At 44.7% G+C, this 22260-nt stretch overlaps 1 protein-coding gene across 2 annotated transcripts in view; it reads right to left on the bottom strand.

The window, feature by feature from the left end:
* The window catches only part of abat (4-aminobutyrate aminotransferase), a 136466-nt gene that overhangs the window by 21785 nt on the left and 92421 nt on the right, over positions 1 to 22260 (bottom strand). For both annotated transcript variants that reach the window (XM_078240394.1, XM_078240395.1), the window contains exons 6-9: positions 9626 to 9706; positions 7974 to 8066; positions 4792 to 4854; positions 2444 to 2507 (exon numbers count right to left, since the gene is read on the bottom strand). In XM_078240394.1, the coding sequence (XP_078096520.1) occupies positions 2444 to 2507; positions 4792 to 4854; positions 7974 to 8066; positions 9626 to 9706 (301 nt within the window). The remainder of the gene's footprint in view (positions 1 to 2443; positions 2508 to 4791; positions 4855 to 7973; positions 8067 to 9625; positions 9707 to 22260) is intronic.

Raw genomic sequence — 22260 nt, 5'->3', positions numbered from 1 at the left:
GTCTGGCTCATTACATAACACTAAGTCCAGAATAGCCTGTTCCCTCGTGGGCTCCATCACAAGCTGTTCCAAAAAGCCATCCTGTAAACATTCAATGAATTCCCTTTCTTTGGGTCCACTGGCAACATTATTTACCCACAACAGATTCCAGACCCTAATTACTTGCTGCGTAAAATATACTTTTCCTCTTGTTGCTGTTGGTTCTTTTGTCATTTGCCTTCAGTTGATGTTCTCTGGTTCTCTTTCCCTTTGCCAATGGGAACTGTTTCTTCTTATCTACTCTGTCTAGATCCCAAATGATTTTGAGTACATCTATCAGGTCTCTGCACAGCTTTCTCTTCTCCAAGGTGATCAACCCCAGCTTCCCTAATCTATCTACACAACTGAAGTCCCTCACCCCCGGAACCATTCTCTTAAATCTTTTCTGCACTCTTTCTAAAGTCTTCTATTCCTTGCTAAAATAAACTGCCCAGAATTGGACACAATTCTCCAGTTGGGGCTGGATTAGCATTTTATAAGGCTTCATCATACCGTACTTGCTTTTGTATTCCATGTCCTTGTTTGTAATGATGTGGAGATGCCGGCGTTGGACTGGGGTGAACACAGTAAGAAGTCTCACAACACCAGGTTAAAGTCCAACAGGTTTATTTGGTAGCAAATACCATAAGCTTTCGGAGCAATGCTCCTTCGTCAGATGGAGTGGTCTCTCCATCTGACGAAGGAGCATTGCTCCGAAAGCTTATGGTATTTGCTACCAAATAAACCTGTTGGACTTTAACCTAGTGTTGTGAGACTTCTTACCTTTTTTGTAATGCCCAGGAACCCGAATGCATTTTTAAGGACTTTCTCAATCAGCCCTGTCACCTTCAATCATTTGTGCAGATAAAGGTCTCTCTGTTCCTGTACTCTTTATTCTATATTGCCTCTCATCATTCTTCCCATCAAAATGTATCACTTTACACTTCTCTGCATTCAATTTCATCTGTCTTTCCATTCCACTCTCTCTGTGTCTACTTGAAGTCTATCCCTATCCTCCTCACAATTCTCAATACTTCCAAGTTTTGTGTCATCTGCCAACTCTGAAATTGTGCCTTAAGTGCCCAAATCAAGTACATTAATATCTACCAAGAAAGGCAGTGATCCTAGTGCCCCACTTTATATCATCTTCTAGCCTGAGAAACAACCATTCACCACCGCTTTCTGTTTCCTGTCACTTAGCTGACTTTATATGCATGTTGTCCCTTTAATTTCATAGGCTTCAGCTTTGCTGCATGCCTATCATGTGGAATTTTATCAAATGTCTTTTGTCTCTATGTACACCACATCAACCACATTGCCCTCATCAATACTCTCCGCCTCCTAGTCCCTCATTCCTGTATACCAACAAAAAAACTCAAAACAATGTGTTAAAGACAATTTTGCCTTTTAACAAATCCGTGCTGACTTTCTTTAATTAATCCACACTTGACCAAGCGATTGTTAATTTTGTTCTGGATTATTCTTTCTAAAAACTTTCTCACCATCGAGGTTGAATTGACTGGGCTGGTGTTGCTGCATTTATCCCAACACCCTTTTTAAACATTGAAATCTTTTTGGTATACAAGAATGAGGGACCAGGAGGTGGAGGATGAGGCCTGTGAAGGATGAGCGCTAACGGGCCCGACACCTTCTAAAACAACTGGAATAAAGTGCCAGAGAACCGAGACAGGCCTTCCAACCTGCCTTTACACTCTCTTGTGACAGCCTATGCTTTTTTCCCCACTCCATCCTGCAATGGTCCCTGCATTGTCATCCTCCCTGACCTGCTCTTGTGGCCACAGTATTTATGTGGCTAGTCCAACGGTAGCCCCAGGATGTTATTAGCAGGGATTCAGTGACGTTAATGCCATTGAGTGTCAAAGGTAATGGTTAGATTCTCTTTTGTTGGAGATAGTCATTGCCTGGCACTTATGTGGCGTGACTTTTATTTGCCGCTTGTCAGCTGAAACCTGGATATTTTCCAGATCTTGCTGCATTCGAAGATGGACTGGTATCCGAGGAGTCACAAATGGTGCTTAACATTGAGCAATCATCAGCAAATATCCTCATTTCTGTCTTTATGATGGGAAGAAGGCCATTGATGAAGCAGCTGAAGAGGTTGAGCCTAGGACACTTCCCTGAGGAACTACTGCAATGATGCAACTGAGATGATTGACTTCCAAGAACCACAACCATCTTCTTTGTGCTAGGTGTGACTCCAACCACCAGAGAGTTTTCCCCGATTCCCATTGACTCCTGTTTTGCTAGAACTCCTTAATGCCACAGCAAAACTGGAATCAATGGGAATCAGGGGGAAAACATTTTTAAAAATACGATATATTCTATAGCAATGATGTGATAATTCGATCTATTTTCTTTTTTAAAGCATATACATTAATTTAAAAATGAAGAGAATTTTCCTTACCAAAAGTTCTTCCGTGAAAACCACCCATGAAGGATAGAATTGTTATGTCTGGGCTACCAGGTGCCTGAAGAAGGAAGCAGCAAGATTAGATCGCCATAGCCACCAGGTGACACTGTTTCACATGATGCCTAAATGACCGGGTTTTTGGATTCTTGCCATGAAATCATTCCTCTATTCATTGCAAAACCTGCACCACATGAATCTATCAATTCATCTGCCTTGAGGTTCTCAGAAATATGGGAGCATTTTCAATATGGCGGTAAAGGGGATTGTAATGCATGCCAAAAAGAGGTGGGAGGGAGAACCTGACCCCTTCATGAAGTAAGAAGTCTTACAACACCAGGTTAAAGTCCAACAGGTTTATTTGCTAGCAAAAGCCACGAGCTTTCGGAACAGGCTGTCCCTTCGTCAGGTGGGTGGGAGTTCTGATTACAAACAGGGCACAAAGACACAAACTCAATTTACATGAATAATGATTGGAATGTGAGTCTTTACAGCTAATCAAGTCTTAAAGGTACAGACAATGTGAGTGGAGGGAGCATTAAGCACAGGTTAAAGAGATGTGTATTGTCTCCAGACAGGACAGCAAGTGAGATTTTGCACATCCAGGCAGGTTGTGGGGGTTACAGATAATGTGAACCCAGTGATTCTCTATGTTTTCAGTTACCAGTTGAACAGATTAATATGAAGGCAACACGCAATCGGTCAAAGTTTATGGATTACTTCTCCTTCTAATCTTCTTTAGATTCTCTGTCCAGTAGTGTCACTGGGCTAGTAATCCAGAGACCCAGAGAATGATCTGGGGACCTGCGTTTAGATGGTGAAATTTGAATTCAATAAAAATCCGTATTTAAATCCTAATGGTGGCCATTGTCGATTGTCGTAAAAACCCCAATGCCCTTTTGGGAAGGAAATGTGCTACATTTACCTGGTCTGGCCTCCATGAGACTTAAAAAGATACTCTGATTACAGCTTCTGTGTTGGTCAGGTATAGCCCCATTGTATATAGTGATCACTATGAGCAATGCTTCCCAGCGTTAGTGGGATAAGACCTTTAGGAGGACTTTAAATGATCTTTGTGCAGGAAGACCGCCTCCATTCTTCCCCTGGAAACCGAATTGGGGATCGTTGGGATGGCAGTGGGGACTCCACTGTACCCCCCCCCCAGCCCCCCGCACCCCCACTTCCAAACTCACCTCGGGGGTGGGGTGGGTACTGTGGGACAACAGTATGAGACAATGTAAATAGAATATTTTCTATCTTTCAAAGGGAGATAGCTTAGTCTGCCATTAGAATAAGTCTACAGTGAGTCTGCATGTGTGCTCCTCTGAACAGTTACTGTTCAGCAAATGTGCAGTGAACAGAGAGTGAATACTAAGACACTCCAGTCAGAGGTACAGAGTTTGGGGTAGAGGGGGTATAGTTTGGGACTGGATAAGGTTACAGAGATACGAAGAGGCAAGGCCATGCAAGATTCAAATATAAAGATGAGAATTTTAGTTCTGAAGCTTTGGAATGCCAGGAGTCAATGCTGGTCAGTAAACACATGAGACGATCGAAGGCAACTGGATTTACAGAGCCTTGGAAATGGAAGGGCAGCCAGGAGAGCAATGGAATTGGCAAAAGACAATGGGCGGCATTTTTCTCTCTCTCCACATGTGTTTCGCGGCAGTGGGAGGCGGTGTGCCACTCGCCGATGGTGGGATCTTATCGTCCCGCTGTTGTCAACGGGGTTTCCCATTGAACGTACCCCTCACCGCTGTGAAACCCACAGCGGGGATGCACTGTCGGCAGTACTGTAAGCTCACACCAGCGTGAACAGCAGCAAGATTTCAGTGCAAGGCCAGCATTCTCCGACCGCACCCGTGGCTGGGGTTCTCCAGTCCCGCTGCTGTGAATGGCGATTTGGTTGAGCGTCGAATTCTCCGTTCTCGCTGGCCGCAGCGGCGGCGGCGGGGCGAACGACACCGGAGAATTTCGGCCCAAGTATACACCGCAGGAACAGTTAGAAGTCTCACAATATAAATGTATATTAAAGAAGGAATTCTTTCAATGCATACATGTGAAAGCACATTTAACAAATGGAAACAATGATGTTGAATGTCTGCTAATTCTCTGATTGCTCAGATGTACGTTTGTACAAGAAAACAGAACAAAACCCAGGTACGTTCTAATCAGGATAAGCAACACAACTGCTAGTTCAGTAAGACAGTGGAATTAATCACTTAATTTTAACACAAATAAAAGAAATGAAAAACACAGTTATTCAGCTACTGGTTAAAATTTCCCAAGGAGCTGGCATGAGGGGAATGTCAAATTTGAACAAGCTTGACAATTTCAAAACTTACCTTGTTGACCATACAAGATTCCAGTTCTTCCTTTGTATGTATAGCTTTCCCTCTTTCTTTGTTCTGCAGAGAAAGAGAACATGACGATTTGGTTATATTCTGCATTGGCTGGTCTGTCACAGGTGAGAGCAGATTCCCAGTAAAAGTGATGCATTTCCTTTACAATATTATTGCTACCAGGGGTTTAAATGATATGATACTGCTGCCTTCAGGATTGTTGAGGATTCAGCAGTCTTGCAGCCATAACTTAGGGCATCACGGTGGCACAGTGGTTAGCACTGCTGCCTCACGGTGCCAGGACCCGGGTTCAATTCCGGCCTCGGGTGGCTGTCTGTGCTGTGTTTGCACCTTCTCCCCATGGGTTTCCTCTGGGTGCTCCCACAGTCCAACAATGTGCAGGTTATGTGGATTGATTAAATTGCCCCTTAGTGTTGGGGGACTAGCAGGGTAAATACATGGGGCCTGGGTGGGATTGTGGCCGGTGCAGATTTGATGGGCTGAATGGCCTCCTTCTGCACTGTAGAATTCTAAATGCCTTGCTTTTGGCTGTGTCAGCTGCCATGTTTGACTTTAAATGGATTGAAAGGTCAATAAAGGCCCGTACTGCAAGTTCGTAATTATTATCTGCATGAATCTTTCTGATACATGAAGAAAAATCCATCAGCCAGAAAATAAAGTTGCAGATTATGATTTTCAAATCATGCAGCTGTGTATGAGATAGGTGGGAAATGTGCCTGTATTTCTACTGATACTTTCATTCCTAAAATAATACAGAGCATTTATTCTATAGCGCAGTAACATTTTTATTATTTGATGTCCAATAAGTGTTATGTTTTCTTCCCTCCTCACACATCTATAAATTACGGGTGGCACGGTGGCATAGTGGTTAGCATTGCTGCCTCACAGCTCCAGGGACCCGGGTTCAATCCTGGCCTTGCGTTACTGTCTGTGTGGAGTTTGCACGTTCCCCCTGTATCTGCATGGGTTTCCTCCGGGTGCTCCAGTTTCCTCCCACAGTCCAAAGATGAGCAGGTCAGGTAGATTGGCCATGATAAATTGTCCTTTAGTGTCCACGATGTGTAGGTTAGATGGATTAGCCATGGGAAATGTGTATGGTTATAGAGTCATAGCGGTTTACAGCATGGAAACAGGCCCTTTGGCCCAACTTGTCTATGCCGCTTTCTTTTTAAACTACCAGGAGTTTAGGAGTACCTAAACTAATCCCAATTGCCCGCATTTGGCCCATATCCCTCTATACCCACCTTACCCATGTAACTGTCTAAATGCTTTTTAAAGGACAAAATTGTACCTGCCTCTACTACTACCTCTGGCAGCTTGTTCCAGACACTCACCACCCTTTGTGTGAAAAAATTGCCCCTCTGGACACTTTTGTATCTCTCCCCTCTCACCTTAAATTACAGGGTTACAGGGGTAGGATGACAGAGAGGGCCTGGGTAAGATGGTCTGTCAGAGTTGATGGGCCGAATGGTCTCTTCTGCACTGTATGGTTCGATTAATTCAATTAATGACATGATCAATGTGTGTCTGTTATTGATTGGGACTTTACAATCTTATTGGGAAGTATCTTGAAACTTGAATTAGACTTTTGTTTAAGTTGAATGGGATGCTGGGGAATGGCACACCTCACTTCTTTTGACAGATTCAGCATCAACTATTCCTAGGACAGGTACAGCATGACCAGGTACAGAATAAAGCTCCTTAAACTTATGAAGGGATCCAACACTCGTTACGTGTTTCAATTTCTCTAGAACAAAAGCAAAAAATCTGTGGATGCTGGAAATTTTAAAGAAAGGAAAACATTGGAAATACTCAGCAGGTCAGGCAGCGTCTGAAGAGAGAGAAATGGGGTTAACGTTTCAGGTCAATAACTTTTCACCAGGACAGGGAAAAGTCAGAGATGTAACATGCTTTATGCAAATTCAGAGACGGGAAAGGGTCATAGGTTTCAACTTGGTCACAAGATCACACTGAAGCTTTGCTCTGGCTCATACAACACTGGTGTTTCTTTCTCTTGTGAAGGTGTCGGTTCATGCAGAGGTTTTTGGTTGTTTAAAAAAAAATTGTGGAGGGCAGGGGAGGAAATAAAATCAAAGGGAAGGCCTATGATAGCAGGAGGTTGAATGACAAAAGGGAAAATTGTGCAACACCAAAGAAGATGACAATGGAACAAGAAAAGCAACAAAAGATGGGCCAAGAGGAAGTACAAGTATAAATAGCAGAATCATTATCAATCGCTGCTGTCTGAAAACAATAGGGGCTGTGATGATGTTATTTGCATTTCCCTCACCTGTGATGCTTACAGTTTTGAATGAAATTATGGTCTTGCCCACTTTGTGATGGGTTATAAGATATTCAATCCCATGTTATTTATGCCCTTAAAACTAACAGAATGGAGGTTCACATCTGTCAGTGCTAGATGCAAACACACTTTACCAATCAGCAAAACCAGGAAAATCTACAATGAATTTATTCCACTAACTGAGCTACTGATTACTGAAATCTTCGAACAAAACTCTCTGCTAGTTTTAAAACAACATAAATCCACCTTTCCCCACCCAATCCCATAGGTCATAGAATCCCTACAGTGCAGAAAGAGGCCATTCAGCCCATCGAGTCTGCACCGACCACAATCCCACCAAGGCCCCATTCTCAAAACCTCACATATTTACCCTGCGAGTCCCGACACTAGGATTAATTTAACATGGCCAATCAACCTAACCCGCACATCTTTGGAGTGTGGGAGGAAACTGGAGCACCCGGAGGAAACCCACGCAGACATGGGGAGAATGGGCAAGCTCCACACAGACAGTGACCCGAGGCCAGAATTGAACCTGGGTCCCTGGCACTGTGAGGCAGCAGTGCTAACCACTGCGCCACTGTGCCACCCATTGTGATTCCAAAGCTTGTTTCTCTATAACCAGCTGAATAACTCCCCCATTTTCACCGTGAAGGTCATCTGTCAGTCCATCCAAGCATTCATGATTGTTGGATTTTTATTTTCAAAGATGTCCCACAGCCTAATTTACAAAACATTGTCCAATCCCTTAACAGAGATTGTTTAAAAATCCCTTTTAATATTCTTGTGTGGCGCAGTGACAAACATATTCAGACTGCATTTAAATGGACAGATTTCAATGGATGTTGGCAATTTTTTCACTTACTCGATACCAGATGCAAGCTGCTTTGAAGGCATTCTCATTGGAACAGGAGCCACATGCCATAGTTTGTACTTGCTTCAAACCTTTTGGAGCGACCTGATTAGGAAAAATATTGGAGACTCAGTGATAATATATTCATCATGTTTATGCAAGAACAGAAACAGGTAATAGTAATAGTCTGTGATCTAAATCTATTTAGAGACAGTCAGCTTGGTCATAGTTTTCAACTTGGGCACAAGATCACACAGGGACATCAAAGAATTTGCTTCAGCTCATCTAACACTGGTGTATTTTTTTTCTCGTTTAAAGTTTTAATGTTTCTTTCTTAGTGTCACAAATAGACTGGGTTACTGTTAAAACTCCAGTTAAACATTCTGGTGCCTATTCAGGTACATTGAGAGAGAATTTACCATGGCCAATCCACCTAACCAGCACGTCTTTCAGACTGTGGGAGGAAACCGGAGCACTCAGAGGAAACCCACGCAGACACAGGGAGAATGTACAGACTTCACACAGATAGTGACCCAAGCTGGGAATCGAACCCGGGTCCCTGGTGTTGTGAGGCAACATTGCTAACCTCTGTGCCACTGTGCTGGTTCATGTGGAGGGTTACATTTGTTTAAAAAAATGTGGTGGAATCCATGCCCTTTATGACTCTAAAAGACTCTGCATCACCAACTAATTTTCCCAATTGCAAGTAAAGGCTGCTGCCAAATCCTTGGTATTCGCAGTCAATGTGCAGTATGGTAATAGATAGCTGAATGAATATGGGCAGCATGGTGGCACAGTGGTTAGCACTGCTGCCTCACAGCGTCAGGGTCCCAGGTTCAATTCTGGCCTTGGGTCACTGTCTGTGTGGAGTTTGCACATTCTCCCCGTGTCTGCACGGGTTTCCTCTGAGTGCTCTGGTTTCCTCCCACACTCCAAAGACGTGCGGGTTAGGTGGATCGACCATGCTAAATTGACCCTAGTGTCAGGGGGGTTAGCTAGGGTTAATGCATGGGGTTACGGAAATAGGGCCTGTGTGGGATTGTGGTTGGTACAGACTCGATGGGCTGAATGGTCTCTTTCTGTACTGTAGGGATTCTATGATTCTGAACTACATCTTGAGATAATGATGCTACTGTATATGGAATTCAACATAATTTGGCACAGTGGCACACTGGTTGGCACTGCTGCCTCACAGCGCCAGGGACCCAGGTTCAATTCCAGCCTTGGGTGACTGTGTGGAGTTTGCATGTTCTCCGTGTCTGCATGGGTTTCTTCCGGATGCTCCGGTTTCCTCCCACAGTCCAAAGATATGCGGGATCGGCCATGCTAAATTGTCCCTCAGTGTCCAAAGACACTGTGTAGGTTTGGGGGATTAGCGGGGTAAATACGTGGGTTTACAGGGATAGGGGCTAGGGAAGATGCTCTGTTGGAGAGTCGGTGCAGACCCGATGGGCTGAATGGCCTCCTTCTGCATTGTAGGGATTCTATCATTTCACTCAGGAGTGATAATTTATTGAGCCTTTATGACTAATGCTCTCTCAGCATTCACAGAGAGAGATTAAACAGAACTGTACTACTCTAAGCAATTGAGCTGTGCTTCACAGAGCTTGAACTGCTGTCACCCCCACCTCTCCACGCCCCTCTCGCCACACAGTTGAACTTACTGAAAGTAGTGTCTCGGACAGTTTCTGAACATAATTCTCAGGAGGCAGGCATCCCAGGGCAGGTCTGTTTATAAAAGTGCTCTGTGATAGAACACAACATGAAACAGTCATTGTCCATTTCAAAAGTAACACAGTAAAAACAAGCATGTATGCAAATAAAGAACCTAGATAACCCCGTGACTGAGCAACAAGGGGAAGAATGAGGAGATTCAGTCTAAACTAAATGATACAATTTTAAAGGTAGCATGGGTACGAAGACCTGGGGCTGTACATACACAAATCTTTATTGATGGCAAGTTGATCAGGCTGCCAACAAAATCATTTGCAATTCTGGGTTTTACGAGCTGATGTATAGAGTACTGAAAGAAAGGGGGCTATGCTGAGACCTCACAAAACACTTGTTAGGCCTCAGCTGGAGAAATGTGTGGGCCTCGCACCTTCAGAAGGATGTCAAGTCCTTGACCAGGAGATTTGCCAGGGCAGTACCAGGGATGAGTTTTGTGGAAAGACTTGAGAAGTTGGGGTCGTTCTCCACAGAGCGTGGACGGTTACGAGAACACTTGACAGAAATGGTCAAAGTTAGGAGTATTTTAGTCAGGTGAATAGGGTGAAACTGTTCCCACCGACAGGAGGGGAGGATAAACAAAGGACACAGCTTTGAGGTAATTGAAAAAGAGCCAGAATGGTCTTGAGGGGACATTTCTTAACACCTTGAGTTACTATGATCCCCAACGTTCCACATGAAAGAGTGGTGGTCATTGGATAAATATTAAAGTGAGAAAATTCCAGGGCTATGGAGAAGGAGCAAATATGTGAGACTATCTGTAATGCGTCGGCACAATATGATGGGCCAAATGGCCTCCTCCTGTGTTACACGATTCCATGATCCAGTGATATAAAAACCTGATGCCTAGTACATCCCTCAACCTCTCAATGTTGCACTTTATATAAAACAACAAACCACAACTGTTCATGTCCCAATCCAGGAACTTGTTGGCCACAGGAGGTTTAGTCACTGGCGCATGTAGGCTGGCGGGTATTGGTACCAGTCTCAAGCTAGCCCAAGCTACTTAAATTCAGATTGTCCCCCATAAAGGAGAATTGTATTGTCGCGGGAGCTGGTAATGATTGCAAAACTGAGACTGACCCAGGAAAGACACAAGAATGGCACACAATGGGGCAATTTTGGTGATATTATGAGGTTCCCACCCTATCACATAAGTACATTTTAATAAATCCCAATAAACTTAAAAGGCTTCCCTGCCATATTTCCTCCCCACCTTTAGAATTCCCTCCTCTCTGACGCGACACCACGCCGGTGAGATTTACACCCGTGTTTTAAAAACATGAAGCAGTCAAGGAGAATCTACCAGGGATAGAGGGGCATGCCTGGGCAGCGCACTGGCACAGAGAGGACATGCCCTCTGGGGAGCTCCATTGGGGGAGGGTTGGGTTGCTCTTATCCGTTGGGGTGGTTTTGTCCCGGTGATTGTGGGGGTTTCCTCTTTTTGTGGGGGGAGTGGGCATTGCCACGGTGTGTGTGGTGGAGTATAATCATGGGGAGATGGGGAGTATCTTTTTCTGCGCAGCTGGCTCTCTTAAACCCTGCCCACCAGCGTGAGGGCGAAAACCGCACCTACAGTTTTTTTATGCAAAGAGTTCCATAACATCTGGAGAGAAAATACTCCTGTTCAGCTGGAGAGCTGCACGCCAGTTTTCCCACCTCAGCCAGTACTCTGGGCACTGAGTGCAAAGTCCCACCCAATGCAGGCTCCAGGATTTTTCAAGGCTGCACTGGAGCCTTGGTTGAGGAGGTGCAGAGAAGAGGAAATGGTCTCCATCTGCAGGAGGCCCTCCAGATACAATCTCGAAAGGATCAGATCATTGGGGCAGTGAATGCCATGAGTACAGCTCACAGGTCCTGGATTCACTGTTGCAAGAAGTTCATTGACCGCACTGGAGAGGACAAGATCAGTAAATGCATCCCCAAGTGCAATATTCCAATAACTGCATCACTACCTTCACATACTACTCATTTCACCATACCCCCATCATTCACCTACCAACAATCTCAGTTAAGGCCTCATACTTAACATTTATAGTTTTGCTTTGCCCTTGCACACTTAGTATTGCTCCAAGTCTCACACTGACAGCTTGTAATACTGCCATTCAACCATGATAGCTGCATCACTCAAACACTTTGCACCATACTCACTGACAGAAGTCCCTCTCTCTTTCAAGAAAGGTGGTACATAACTGGACCATGATGTGGAGACGCCAACGTTGGACTGGGGTGGGCACAGTAAGAAGTCTCACAACACCAGGTTAAAGTCCAACAGGTTTACTTGGAATCAAGAGCTTTTGGAGCCCTGATGAAGGAACAGCGCTCCGAAAGCTCGTGATTCCAAATAAACCTTTTAGACTTTAACCTGGTGTTGTGAGACTTCTTACCATAACTGGACCATCACAGCTCCATATCCTCACCCCCATGGTCATGACTGGGGTTGTGACCAGCATTGGGACTGAAGCTATCGAAGATGATGGTGTGCTCATCTCAATTTCTCCATCTCACATCCCGCTTGCCCCTCACTCCGCAATCTCTTCCCATTTACAAGCTGCAGATAGTGTAAGCATTCACCTCTTACTTTCACTCTCCCCCCCAACCACCACCCCCCCCCCCCCCCCCCCCCACCACGCCCCTTGCCACAACTGTAGCCTTTCTCCTTTCACATACCCAAGAAATGTAACAATGGTGGATATGAAGAAGATGGAAGCACAGGAAGAGAGCGATAATGAAGAAATATTATTGTACTCAACAGCTCAGATATTGACCCTGTGCGTAGAGGATATCTCTAAGAGACAGGATCTGCATGTAGCGACAGGGGCATGGTGCTATCACAGGTGTCAGTGGGCCAGAGGGCAAGGTTGCAATGTGTTTTGCTGCGGAGGACCCCAATGAGGTCTTCGCTGTGGTGTTAAATAACGCTGATGGATATGCACAATGCGCAGCAGACAGGGCTTGATGCATTGGCAGGCCAGTCACAAAACCTGTGGTCAATGTCGAGGAACATGGAGGGCTTCGACACCAACTTGGTCTTTCATTGAACTTGGTATCGTCCTGTCCAGTGCGGAAGTGGTGGGCAGTTCCGTGAGAACACTTGCGGATCCAACCAGGATGCAGGGTCTAATGGCTGACACCTCAGCTTCCATTACAGCAAAGGGGAAGTTACACAACATCAGAGTGCTGTCATGCAAGCTTAGACAACTGCCATTATGGCTGTGGATGACAGAGTACAAAGGGACCTGTAGGGTATCACAGCAGTCCAGTTATCTGCCCTCCAACACATTGCTAGGACTGCTCAGGAAGAATAAATCTCCTGTCCTCTCTCAGCATGCAGGTATTCATCCGTCCACCACTGTTGCTCCACTAATAGCTTTGCGAGTGGCTGCCAGACAGGTAGCCCAGATGTACCAGTGTGCTGCAGTCTGAAGTCAGGCTACTAAGGCTGGACTTTCTCAAGGGCTTCCTGCAGGGCCATCTGCAGTGAAAGCCTGCTCATCAGCCAGGCTGCAGGCACTGGAATAGCAGCATGTGGTAGCACTGGGTCAGCGCTACCACACCGACAGACAGTGGTAGACAGACACTAAAGGAATGCGGGAGGGTGATTCGTCTATGTGATATGGCAATGTTAGAAAAGGGGATGTTCTCACCAGAACAACTGGCCTCAGTGATTGCTGGCTCATGGGTCAGGGAAGGGGGGAAATGGTGGGTCCACAGCACAACATGTGGCAGATCAATGAGTGACAGACAACAGCCTCAGGGCTTTCTCCCAATCTGCCCATGTGTTAACCCTGAAGTTGTGGTCAGTTTTAGAGGGGCAATATTGCAGGGTGCCGACAGTTCACCATCAAACTCCAACACCTGGCAAAATCTGGACCAATATTCATCAAATAACTTCTGGCATTATGAAAATGGAAAGAACAGCATTCAAATTCAAGCCATTGAGTTTGAATTGAAAATTCAATTGAGTGAATCATCAAAAGTCTAACAACATTGGCTGATGATAAATCTGCCACGATGAGACAATTTCACATTTGTTGGAGCAGTAAGATCAGCAAAGATAAGGCTGCTTAAATTAAAAAAATGTTTCATAATTTAAATAATTAAGAATCTAATAGCAGAATTTTACGGATCAAATACTTTCCATCTTCCAAGAAACTTAAAAAGCCCAGATATTTAAACGAATAGACAGCAAAGTAACCACCAGTGTTTTGCTTCCTCTGTCAAAGTTTTAATGTATATTCTGGTTTATGACATCCTCTCTTATCACTGCTAACAAGTTCCAACAGCCAACTGATGTTCATTGAATAGATCATTCTGACAAATGGATAGAGTCATTGCATTGTGTAAATCACGGTGACTTATAACACGAGCTTCGGTACTGAATGAAAAGTAGAGATCAAACAACACATGCACACAATTCAGTGAAGTTTAGTTATATGCATTAGTCTATCACTGAACAAAGAATTGAAGGGCAATTCTGCAAAGCTTCGAGAAGCAAATGAACAGATTTTTAAAAATTTCATTCATGGGGCATGGGTGTCGCTGGCCAAGCCAGCATTTATTGCCCATCCCTATTGCCCTTGAGAAAGCCAAATCTGTTCTCATTTACAAAATCTCAAAAGTCACCTGAAAGGGGCCATGGTGGCATAGTGGTTAGCATTGCTGCCTCACAGCACCAGGGACCCCGGTTCCATTCCCGGCTTGGGTCACTGCCTGTATGAAGTCTGCACATTGTCTGCGTGGGTTTCTTCCGGGTGCTCCGGTTTCCTCCCACAGTCCGAAAGATGTGCTGGTTAGGTGCATTGGCCATGCTAATGGCCTGGATGACCTCTGATGAAGAGTCATCCTGACTCAAAACATTGGCTCTATTCTCTCTCCACAGAGGCTGTCAGACCTGCTGAGTTTCTCCAGCATTTTGTGCTTTTGTGTCACTTTGTTAATTCCAGGTAAATCACGTGAAAATCATCCCCAATGATGCCAGTATATACTCTGATAATGAGCCAAATAATGCTTAGTGTCCACAGTTTTCTGCCATGCTTACTGTGAACTGGTTATTGGATGGAACAGCCTGATCGTAAATCACGCAGTGTTTGCAGAGACAAAGATCTAACTGTGAAAACTTTATTTTGCTTCGCCACTCTTTCACATAGGGTTTGACTGAATGCTCAAAAGCACCATTCAGTGTATCAGAGAAGCAGAGTGTCCCTGAGGTTCATCAAATGTCTGCAGAGAGAGCACAGCCAGATTTGACACTGTTTTTGCTGTGCGCCTGCCGTAGGATCATCCAGAGTTGCCTTTGGTTTGTGCTACATGGGCCAACCAGAAGAGACCAGGTGATGCACCTTCCAGAGGCTAGCACACTGGAAACAGGCACACAGCCATGTCCTCAGGCTATTCAATATGTCCATGCCACTGGTACAGACCAGATGCACAATGACAGGACAATGTTGCATAACATTATGCTATTTGGTGAGCCACCTTAGGCAGAATAAGTTGCCTCTCTAGTTAACCTGCTCACTGTGCTAGTGAGGAACCAGCAATCCTCCTTCTAGAAGCTCCGGGATGTTACAAATCCCTCCTGTCCTCTTAAGGCCAGTCTGCAGAGGTTGTGGAACCATATGGGGTTGGAGGAGAGTTGTGGGTTCCTCAGTAACTGATGTTTCCCCAAAGCTAGTTAGTGATTCTACCGAAGATCCTTCAAGTCATGGGTCCACCCCAAAGCTTGGTAGCCTGTTCCTTCATAAATCTGTAAATAGAACAAATGTACTTGGTTTTAGAATTAGATATCAAGATGTTACCTTCTTTAAACAGAATTCTTTTGTTTATTAATTTGATGCCTATTTTAAAATAGTAAACACAACTACTAACTTCAAACATCATTGAGATGGAACTCTACCACCTTGCCTGCCACGGAATCGGAGCGGGGTAGGGTCTGACAGTAGAAATCTCTGTTGACCTCGGGTGGGGATTTCTGATCTCGCTTGAGCGACGCCGTAAAATTCCACCCAAATTATTTCTAATATTTCATATTTCTTCTTTTCAAGTAATATCTATGTATAGTTTTTAACTACATGAAAGATTTTTATTTACCTGTAATATTTTACACGGTCATGTGAGCAATTGGTGTCTTTTCAATCATTTCTGTCCAGTGTTGTTTTTTTCCTCTCTTCCACGATAGTTCTCCATAACCACATTTGAAACCTGTGGCATGGTTTCTTTTCCAGCCTCTTTGGTGCAGAATTTTCTATCACGTTTTATTCTTTGGATACCGCTGTCTTAACAATGCTTCCATATCTAAGATCTATGGAGGTTATTACAGCAATACTTAAAGTGATCCTTCTGTCACTTTCAGTCTCTAACCTCTCTGCTAGATCCTTCCTTTTTTATTAGTGTCACCAGTAAGCTTACATTGACACTGCAATGAAGTTACTGTAAAAATCCCCTAGTCGCCACACTCCAGCGCCTGTTCGGGTACACTGAGGGAGAATTTAGCATGGCCAATGCACCTAACCAGCACACCTTTCGGACTGTGGGAGGAAACCGGAGCACCCGGAAGAAACGCACGCAGACAATGTGCAGACTTCATACAGGCAGTGACCCAAGCCAGGAATGGAACCTGGGTCCCTGGTGCTGTGAGGCAGCAATGCTAACCACTATGCCACCATAGGTGACTTTTGAGATTTTGTAAATGAGAACAGATTTGAATGGGGATGCATCTGTTGTCGCCACACTCCAGCACCTGTTCAGGTACACTGAGGGAGAATTTAGCATGGCCAATGCACCTAACCAGCATGTCTTTCAGACTGTTGGAGGAAAACAAAGCACCCGAAGGAAACCCTCACAGATGTGAGGAGAGCATGCAGACTCTGCACAATGACCCAAGCCAGGAATCGAACCTGGTTCCCTGGAGCTGTGAGACAGCAGTGCTAACCACTGAGCAACCGTGCTGCCTCTTTCATTGGTACTACAATGGTCATTGTTTCCCTTATCATTCTCCTATTGTTCCTCCTGAGCTCCAAAGCATCTCACTATCCTCTCCCTTTACCTCCACTGTGTTGAAACCTGAGGACAGTGGGAGTTACCTCTCTTGGCTATCTGGGCAGAACCTTCTAAAAGCCAAGTATATTGGCTTGACTTGCTTTATCTCCTAATCTTTTCAATTTTGAAAATCTGATCTACCTTTGACCCTTTTACATGAATTTCTCAATAAACTAAATTGCAACCTTTTTTCTAAGTTGAGATATCTGAATTACTTCCTTCCCAAGAACGTTGCATGGCAACTTTTCTTTTACAGTAAACACATTTGAATTAGCATTGTCAAATTATGCTGCATTGAAGGCAAGTCACTGTCCATTGTGCTGGAGTTAGTTCTCTGAAAGTCAGTTAGTTGCATTTCCCTGTCCTTTCAATATATCTTTTACATCTTTCTTTTTCAAGTATTAATTCATTTTTCTTTAAAAAAGCGAATATAAATTCTGCATTGTGTTCTCAGAGATTCTGCGCAAGAAAAGTTTTCTCTGTTTCCCCCGTTCCAGCCCCCCCCCATTTGTTCTTTTAGTGACTACTCCAATACTCCCCTTACCAGCCTCCTATCTTTGACCCTCCTTAAACTTGAGGTCATCCAAATTACTGCTGCCCTTTATCCTAACTCACACCCAAGTCTCGTTCACCTTTCACTCCTGACCTCTCTGACATACAATGGCCTGAGGTCCAGCCGCACCTTGATTTTAAAATTTTCATCCGGGTTTTCAAATTCTTCCATGGTCTCAACCTCTTCCTATCTCTAACCCCCGCCAACTCTAAAACCCTCTGAGTACCTTGAACTCACCAAATCTGACCTTTGGTGATTGAGTCTCAAGCTGCCTAGGCCCTGAACTCTGGAGAGATGTCCCTCGACATTTGTGGCTCTTTACCTCCCACTCCTTCTTTAAGATGCTGCCTAAAACATAGCTGTCTATCTACACTTTTGGTCACCTGTCCTAATATCTCCCAGTGTGGCTCAAAGTCAAATTTTGGCTGATAGTTTTTTTTATTCATTCGTGGGACACGGGCGTCACTGGCTGGCCAGCATTTATTGCCCATCCCTAGATGCCCGAGGCCAGTTGAGAGTCAACCACGTTGCTGTGGCTCTGGAGTCACATGTAGGCCAGACCAGGTAAGGATGGCAGATTTCCTTCCCTAAAGGACATTAGTGAACCAGATGGGTTTTTCCCGACAATCAACAATAATTTCATGGTCATCAGTAGATTCTTTATTCCAGATATGCTTTTTTTTAATTGAATTCAAATTCCACCATCTGCCATGGCGGGATTTGAACCTGAGTTCCCAGAACGTTAGCTGAGTTTCTGAATTAATAGTCTAGTGATAATACCACTAGGCCATCACCTCCCCTACGAATATATGAACTAGAAGTTGGAGTAGGCCACTCGGCCCCTCACGCCCGCTCCGCCATTCAATAAGATCATGGCTGAGCTGATTGTCACCTCCACTCCACATTCCTACTTCACCCCCTTGCTTATCAAGAATCTGTCTAGCTCTGCCTTAAAAGTATTCCTAAACTGCTTCCACTGCCTTTTGAGGAAGAGCGTTCCAGAGACTCATGACCCTCTGGGAGAAAATAATTCTCCTCAGCTCTGTCTTAAATGAATGACCACTTATTTTCAGACACTGGCCCTTATTCTGAACTTCTCTCACCAGAGGAAACATCCTCTCTGATGACTCATCTGCTGTGTAATGTTTTATGACTTTAAAGATGCTGGCCAGGATTCTCCAGCTGTTCATGCCCAGCCAGCGAGGACAGAGAATTTGGCGCTCAGCCAAATCTCCGTTCACTGCAGCGGGACAGGAAAATCCTGGCTGCGAGCAAGGTTGGAGAATCCAGCCCATTATAGGAACGCAAATTGGCCATCAATTTAGTTACTGTCTCATACAACAGTGGAAAATGCTGCAATTATCTTTTACAATTCCTCATTGTGGTGATTGTCCCTTTCAGGACAACACAACAGAAGAGGGTCACCTGGAGAGACCAATTGGAACCGAGAGTGGGTAATCACCCCAAGGGATGGAGCTCTCTCTTAAGCAGAAGACAGTCTAAAGACATGTAGAAGACAGATAGGGACTGGGGCGGCCAGGGTAGTCTGGGGCTTCTGGCCTCTGTATAGTTTTTCCTTATTAATAAGCATCCTTTGTGTTGCTGATAAAGTCTGTGAATGCGCATCTTTTCACTCGTCATTCACACCTCCATCACTTATACAGTGTCTCATATCTCATAGTATGAAAGCACAGACATGGTCCAATATATCCAACAGACCGTATTCCACACAAGCGCGCAAGAAACAATACCTTTCACTGTGTGTTAATATCACTGTATGTTAATACATGTGACAATAATAAATCAAATCAAAGCCTCCTCCTACCACTATCAGCATATTCTTCTATTCCTTTCTCTGACAGGTGTTTATCTAATTTCTCTTGAATGATTCTATGCTAATTGCCTCAACCACTTGTAGTTGCTGGTTCCACATTCTGACCACTCCCTGGATAATGAACCAGGGTTCTATGATATTACCCCTCATCCTTCTCTTTTAGAGAAAAAAATAATCCAAACCCATTCAGGCTTTCCTGATAAGTTTCTTTCTTTAATTCATTCATGGGATGTGGGCGTCACTGGCTGGGCCAACATTAATAGCCCATCCCTAATGGCCCTCCAACTGAGTGGTTTGCTGGGTCATTTCAAATTCGACACCATTGTTGTGGACCTGGAATCACATACAAGCCAGACCAGGTAAGGCTGGCAGATTTCTAAAGTGAACCAGATGGGTTTTTACAGCAATCGAAAATGGTTTCATGGTCATCACTAAATTTACAATTTCAGATTTTTATTGAATTCACATTTCACAATCTGCCATGGTGGGATTTGAACCCGGGTCGCCGCAGTATTATCCTGGGTCTCTGGATTTATAGTCCAGCGACAATACCAGTATGCCACAATCGCCCCAGAATGTATCCTTTCAGTCTGGTGACAACATTTGTAAAGCTTTTTTTCTCTAAGATTTTGTTGTGGGTGGCCTATTCATTTAAGTGCATGGGCCCTTTAAATCTTTTGGCGTGGCTGCACTTACAGGGTAACTTAAAAAGGCTGGTTTGTGCTGGAAATCTCTGGGGGTAATTGGACATTGCTTGTAGATCTTTTCCAGACCCTGTATCCTTTTTGTAATATGGAGACCAGAATTGCATGTAACACAGGTATATGCTCAAACTGCTTTCTAACAGTATGTTTGTTTAAAGTTTATTTTTTAGTCACAAGTAAGGCTTACGTTAACACTGCAATGAAGTTATTGTGAAATTCCCCTAGTCGCCGCACTCCGGTGCCTGTTCAGGTCAATGCACCTAACCAGCACGTCTTCCAGACTGTGGGAGGAAACCAGAGCACCCGGAGGAAACCCACACAGACACAGGGAGAATGTGCAAACTCCACACAGACAGTGACCCAAGTCAGGGATCGAACCCGAGTCCCTGGTGCTGTGAGGCAGCACTGTGCCACCGTGCCGCCCCCCAAAAAAATCAAATCAGTTCTGGCAGAGATGGGATTTTTTCCCACCGTTTCAGTGCGTTTGTAAATTAGGGAAGTTCCCCGAATCGTGCGATCTCCATTTTCGCTTCAGCGCGGTAACTGTACATTTTTTGAAACAAACAGCTGCTCCGCTCGCCACCTCTCCTGACTCTCTCATTCACTGCTTCTGTCTCCCAAACCTCCCGCTCGCCGCCTCAGTTGCTTGCTCCTCTTCCCAGCCCTTATTGATAGTTTGAATTGTTTTATAGCTGCTATTTCAGTGGTAACCCTGATTTTAACACACAGCAGGTTTTGGGCAGGTGGGTAACGAGGTGAGTTTGAAACTCACCCATTGCTCCAGAGTTGAAGCAAAGTCAAATTTACCCCCTGGTCCAAATTGAAATCCCGTTGCCTGCCTTCCACTTAGAAACGGATGGAAGGTCAGGGGAAAACGGTAAGGCCCAGAGATTGTCTACTGACACCACGGAGGTGGTGGGTTCAATTTCTGGAGCTCTTGGGGGTGACTTTCGGCCTGCACTCGCCATCAGAGAGTACGGCAACATGGGCGGAAAATACAGAATTGGAAAACATGATTCTTGCCGACGAGATCGTGTTGCCCGATTTTCTCTGCTCCTTGCCGGTGACGTAACGAGTAGTTTTAATTACCCATCACCCCAACCCACCAACCCCTCCCCCCGCAACATGATCCCCCCTTGCTGATGTACAGACTCTGAAATACGAGATTCAGTCGAAGGGTTCTCCCCAACCTGCAGCGTCAACCTGGCAGTGCCAATCTGGCAGTGCCAACCTGGCAGTGCCAATCTGGCAGTGCCAACCTTTCCCACTCAGGTAACCAGTTAAAACTGAATGGGCGGGATTTTCCAGCCCCCACCCACGGTGTGTTTCCTAGCGACAGAGGAAGCTTGCCATTGGCCACCAGTGGGATCTTCCAGTGCCGTCAACATCTACGGCATTTTGTGTGGCTTGCTCGTTCCACCGCGAGGCCGAGGCGGGGGTGGGGGGGTCACCTTCCATGAGCCCAGAAGATCCCACTGCCGGGAAGGGCTGGAAAATCCTGTCCAATATGTTAAAAATGAACCCCCAGCTTTGGAAGGGTTCACTGCTGCCTGCTTGGTGAGTAGCTTAAAAAATGGATTCCTGAAGGACTTGTCATGGGTATGTAAACTGGGAGATTTTTCATTCTGCTCAAGGAAGAGTTAAAAATCATCCCCAGAATTGGGTTCAACCATATAATCTGGACTGGAGTTACGTGTAGGTCAGATCATGTAGGAGTGGCAGGTTTCCTTCCGGGGGGGGACACTGGTGAACCAGTTGGACTTTTTCGATCGCAGTAAAATAGATTGCCGTTATCCTGGACTAGCCCACAAATGGCCAGCTACTTTGAATTAAATTTATAACATGTTGTCTTGCTGGGAGATGAACACAAAATCTCTGGGTTACCAGTCCAGTAACGTACCCACTACCCAACTGCGCAGAGATTAATCAGTTTTAAAAGTCAGATTGCAGTCTCCAACTTGGTAATGAGGAAACTGCTCTGAATTTTATCATCATTTTCATTATTCCTTCATCATTTGAAGCAGAATTCTCACATACATGCACAGAACAGACATTTCCTCATGCTGCATTCATACAGAAAGCAGCCAAATACTTGTTTCTTTAAAAAAAATGGAGAAAGGAAGTAGAAGACTAATTAAATTCTGCTTTAATTTAAAATATAAAAATACAGTGTGATACAGTGTGTTGGTACAGCATCACAGAGCGACAGATACAGGGCTGTGTGTCCCAATTCTCCAAATAGTACACTCCTCTCCTCAGGGTGATGTTGTGGGAGACATTAAGGAAAAGGGCAAATAAAAAGGATAGAGGGCCGGCCATTTGTTGATGGATATTCCAAACATGGTGCTTATTAGCTTGCAGGCTGCACCAAGAGACATTACAGTTGACTGGTTAGCATCTCAGCCAGAGCCTGGTGTGCTAGGCCCCAGATAGGGTGAGAAA

This window comes from Mustelus asterias, chromosome 23, assembly GCF_964213995.1.
Source record: "Mustelus asterias chromosome 23, sMusAst1.hap1.1, whole genome shotgun sequence".
NCBI lineage: Eukaryota > Metazoa > Chordata > Chondrichthyes > Carcharhiniformes > Triakidae > Mustelus > Mustelus asterias.
Note: the sequence above shows the minus strand (reverse complement) of the source record. Positions and strands in the feature narration are given on the sequence as shown.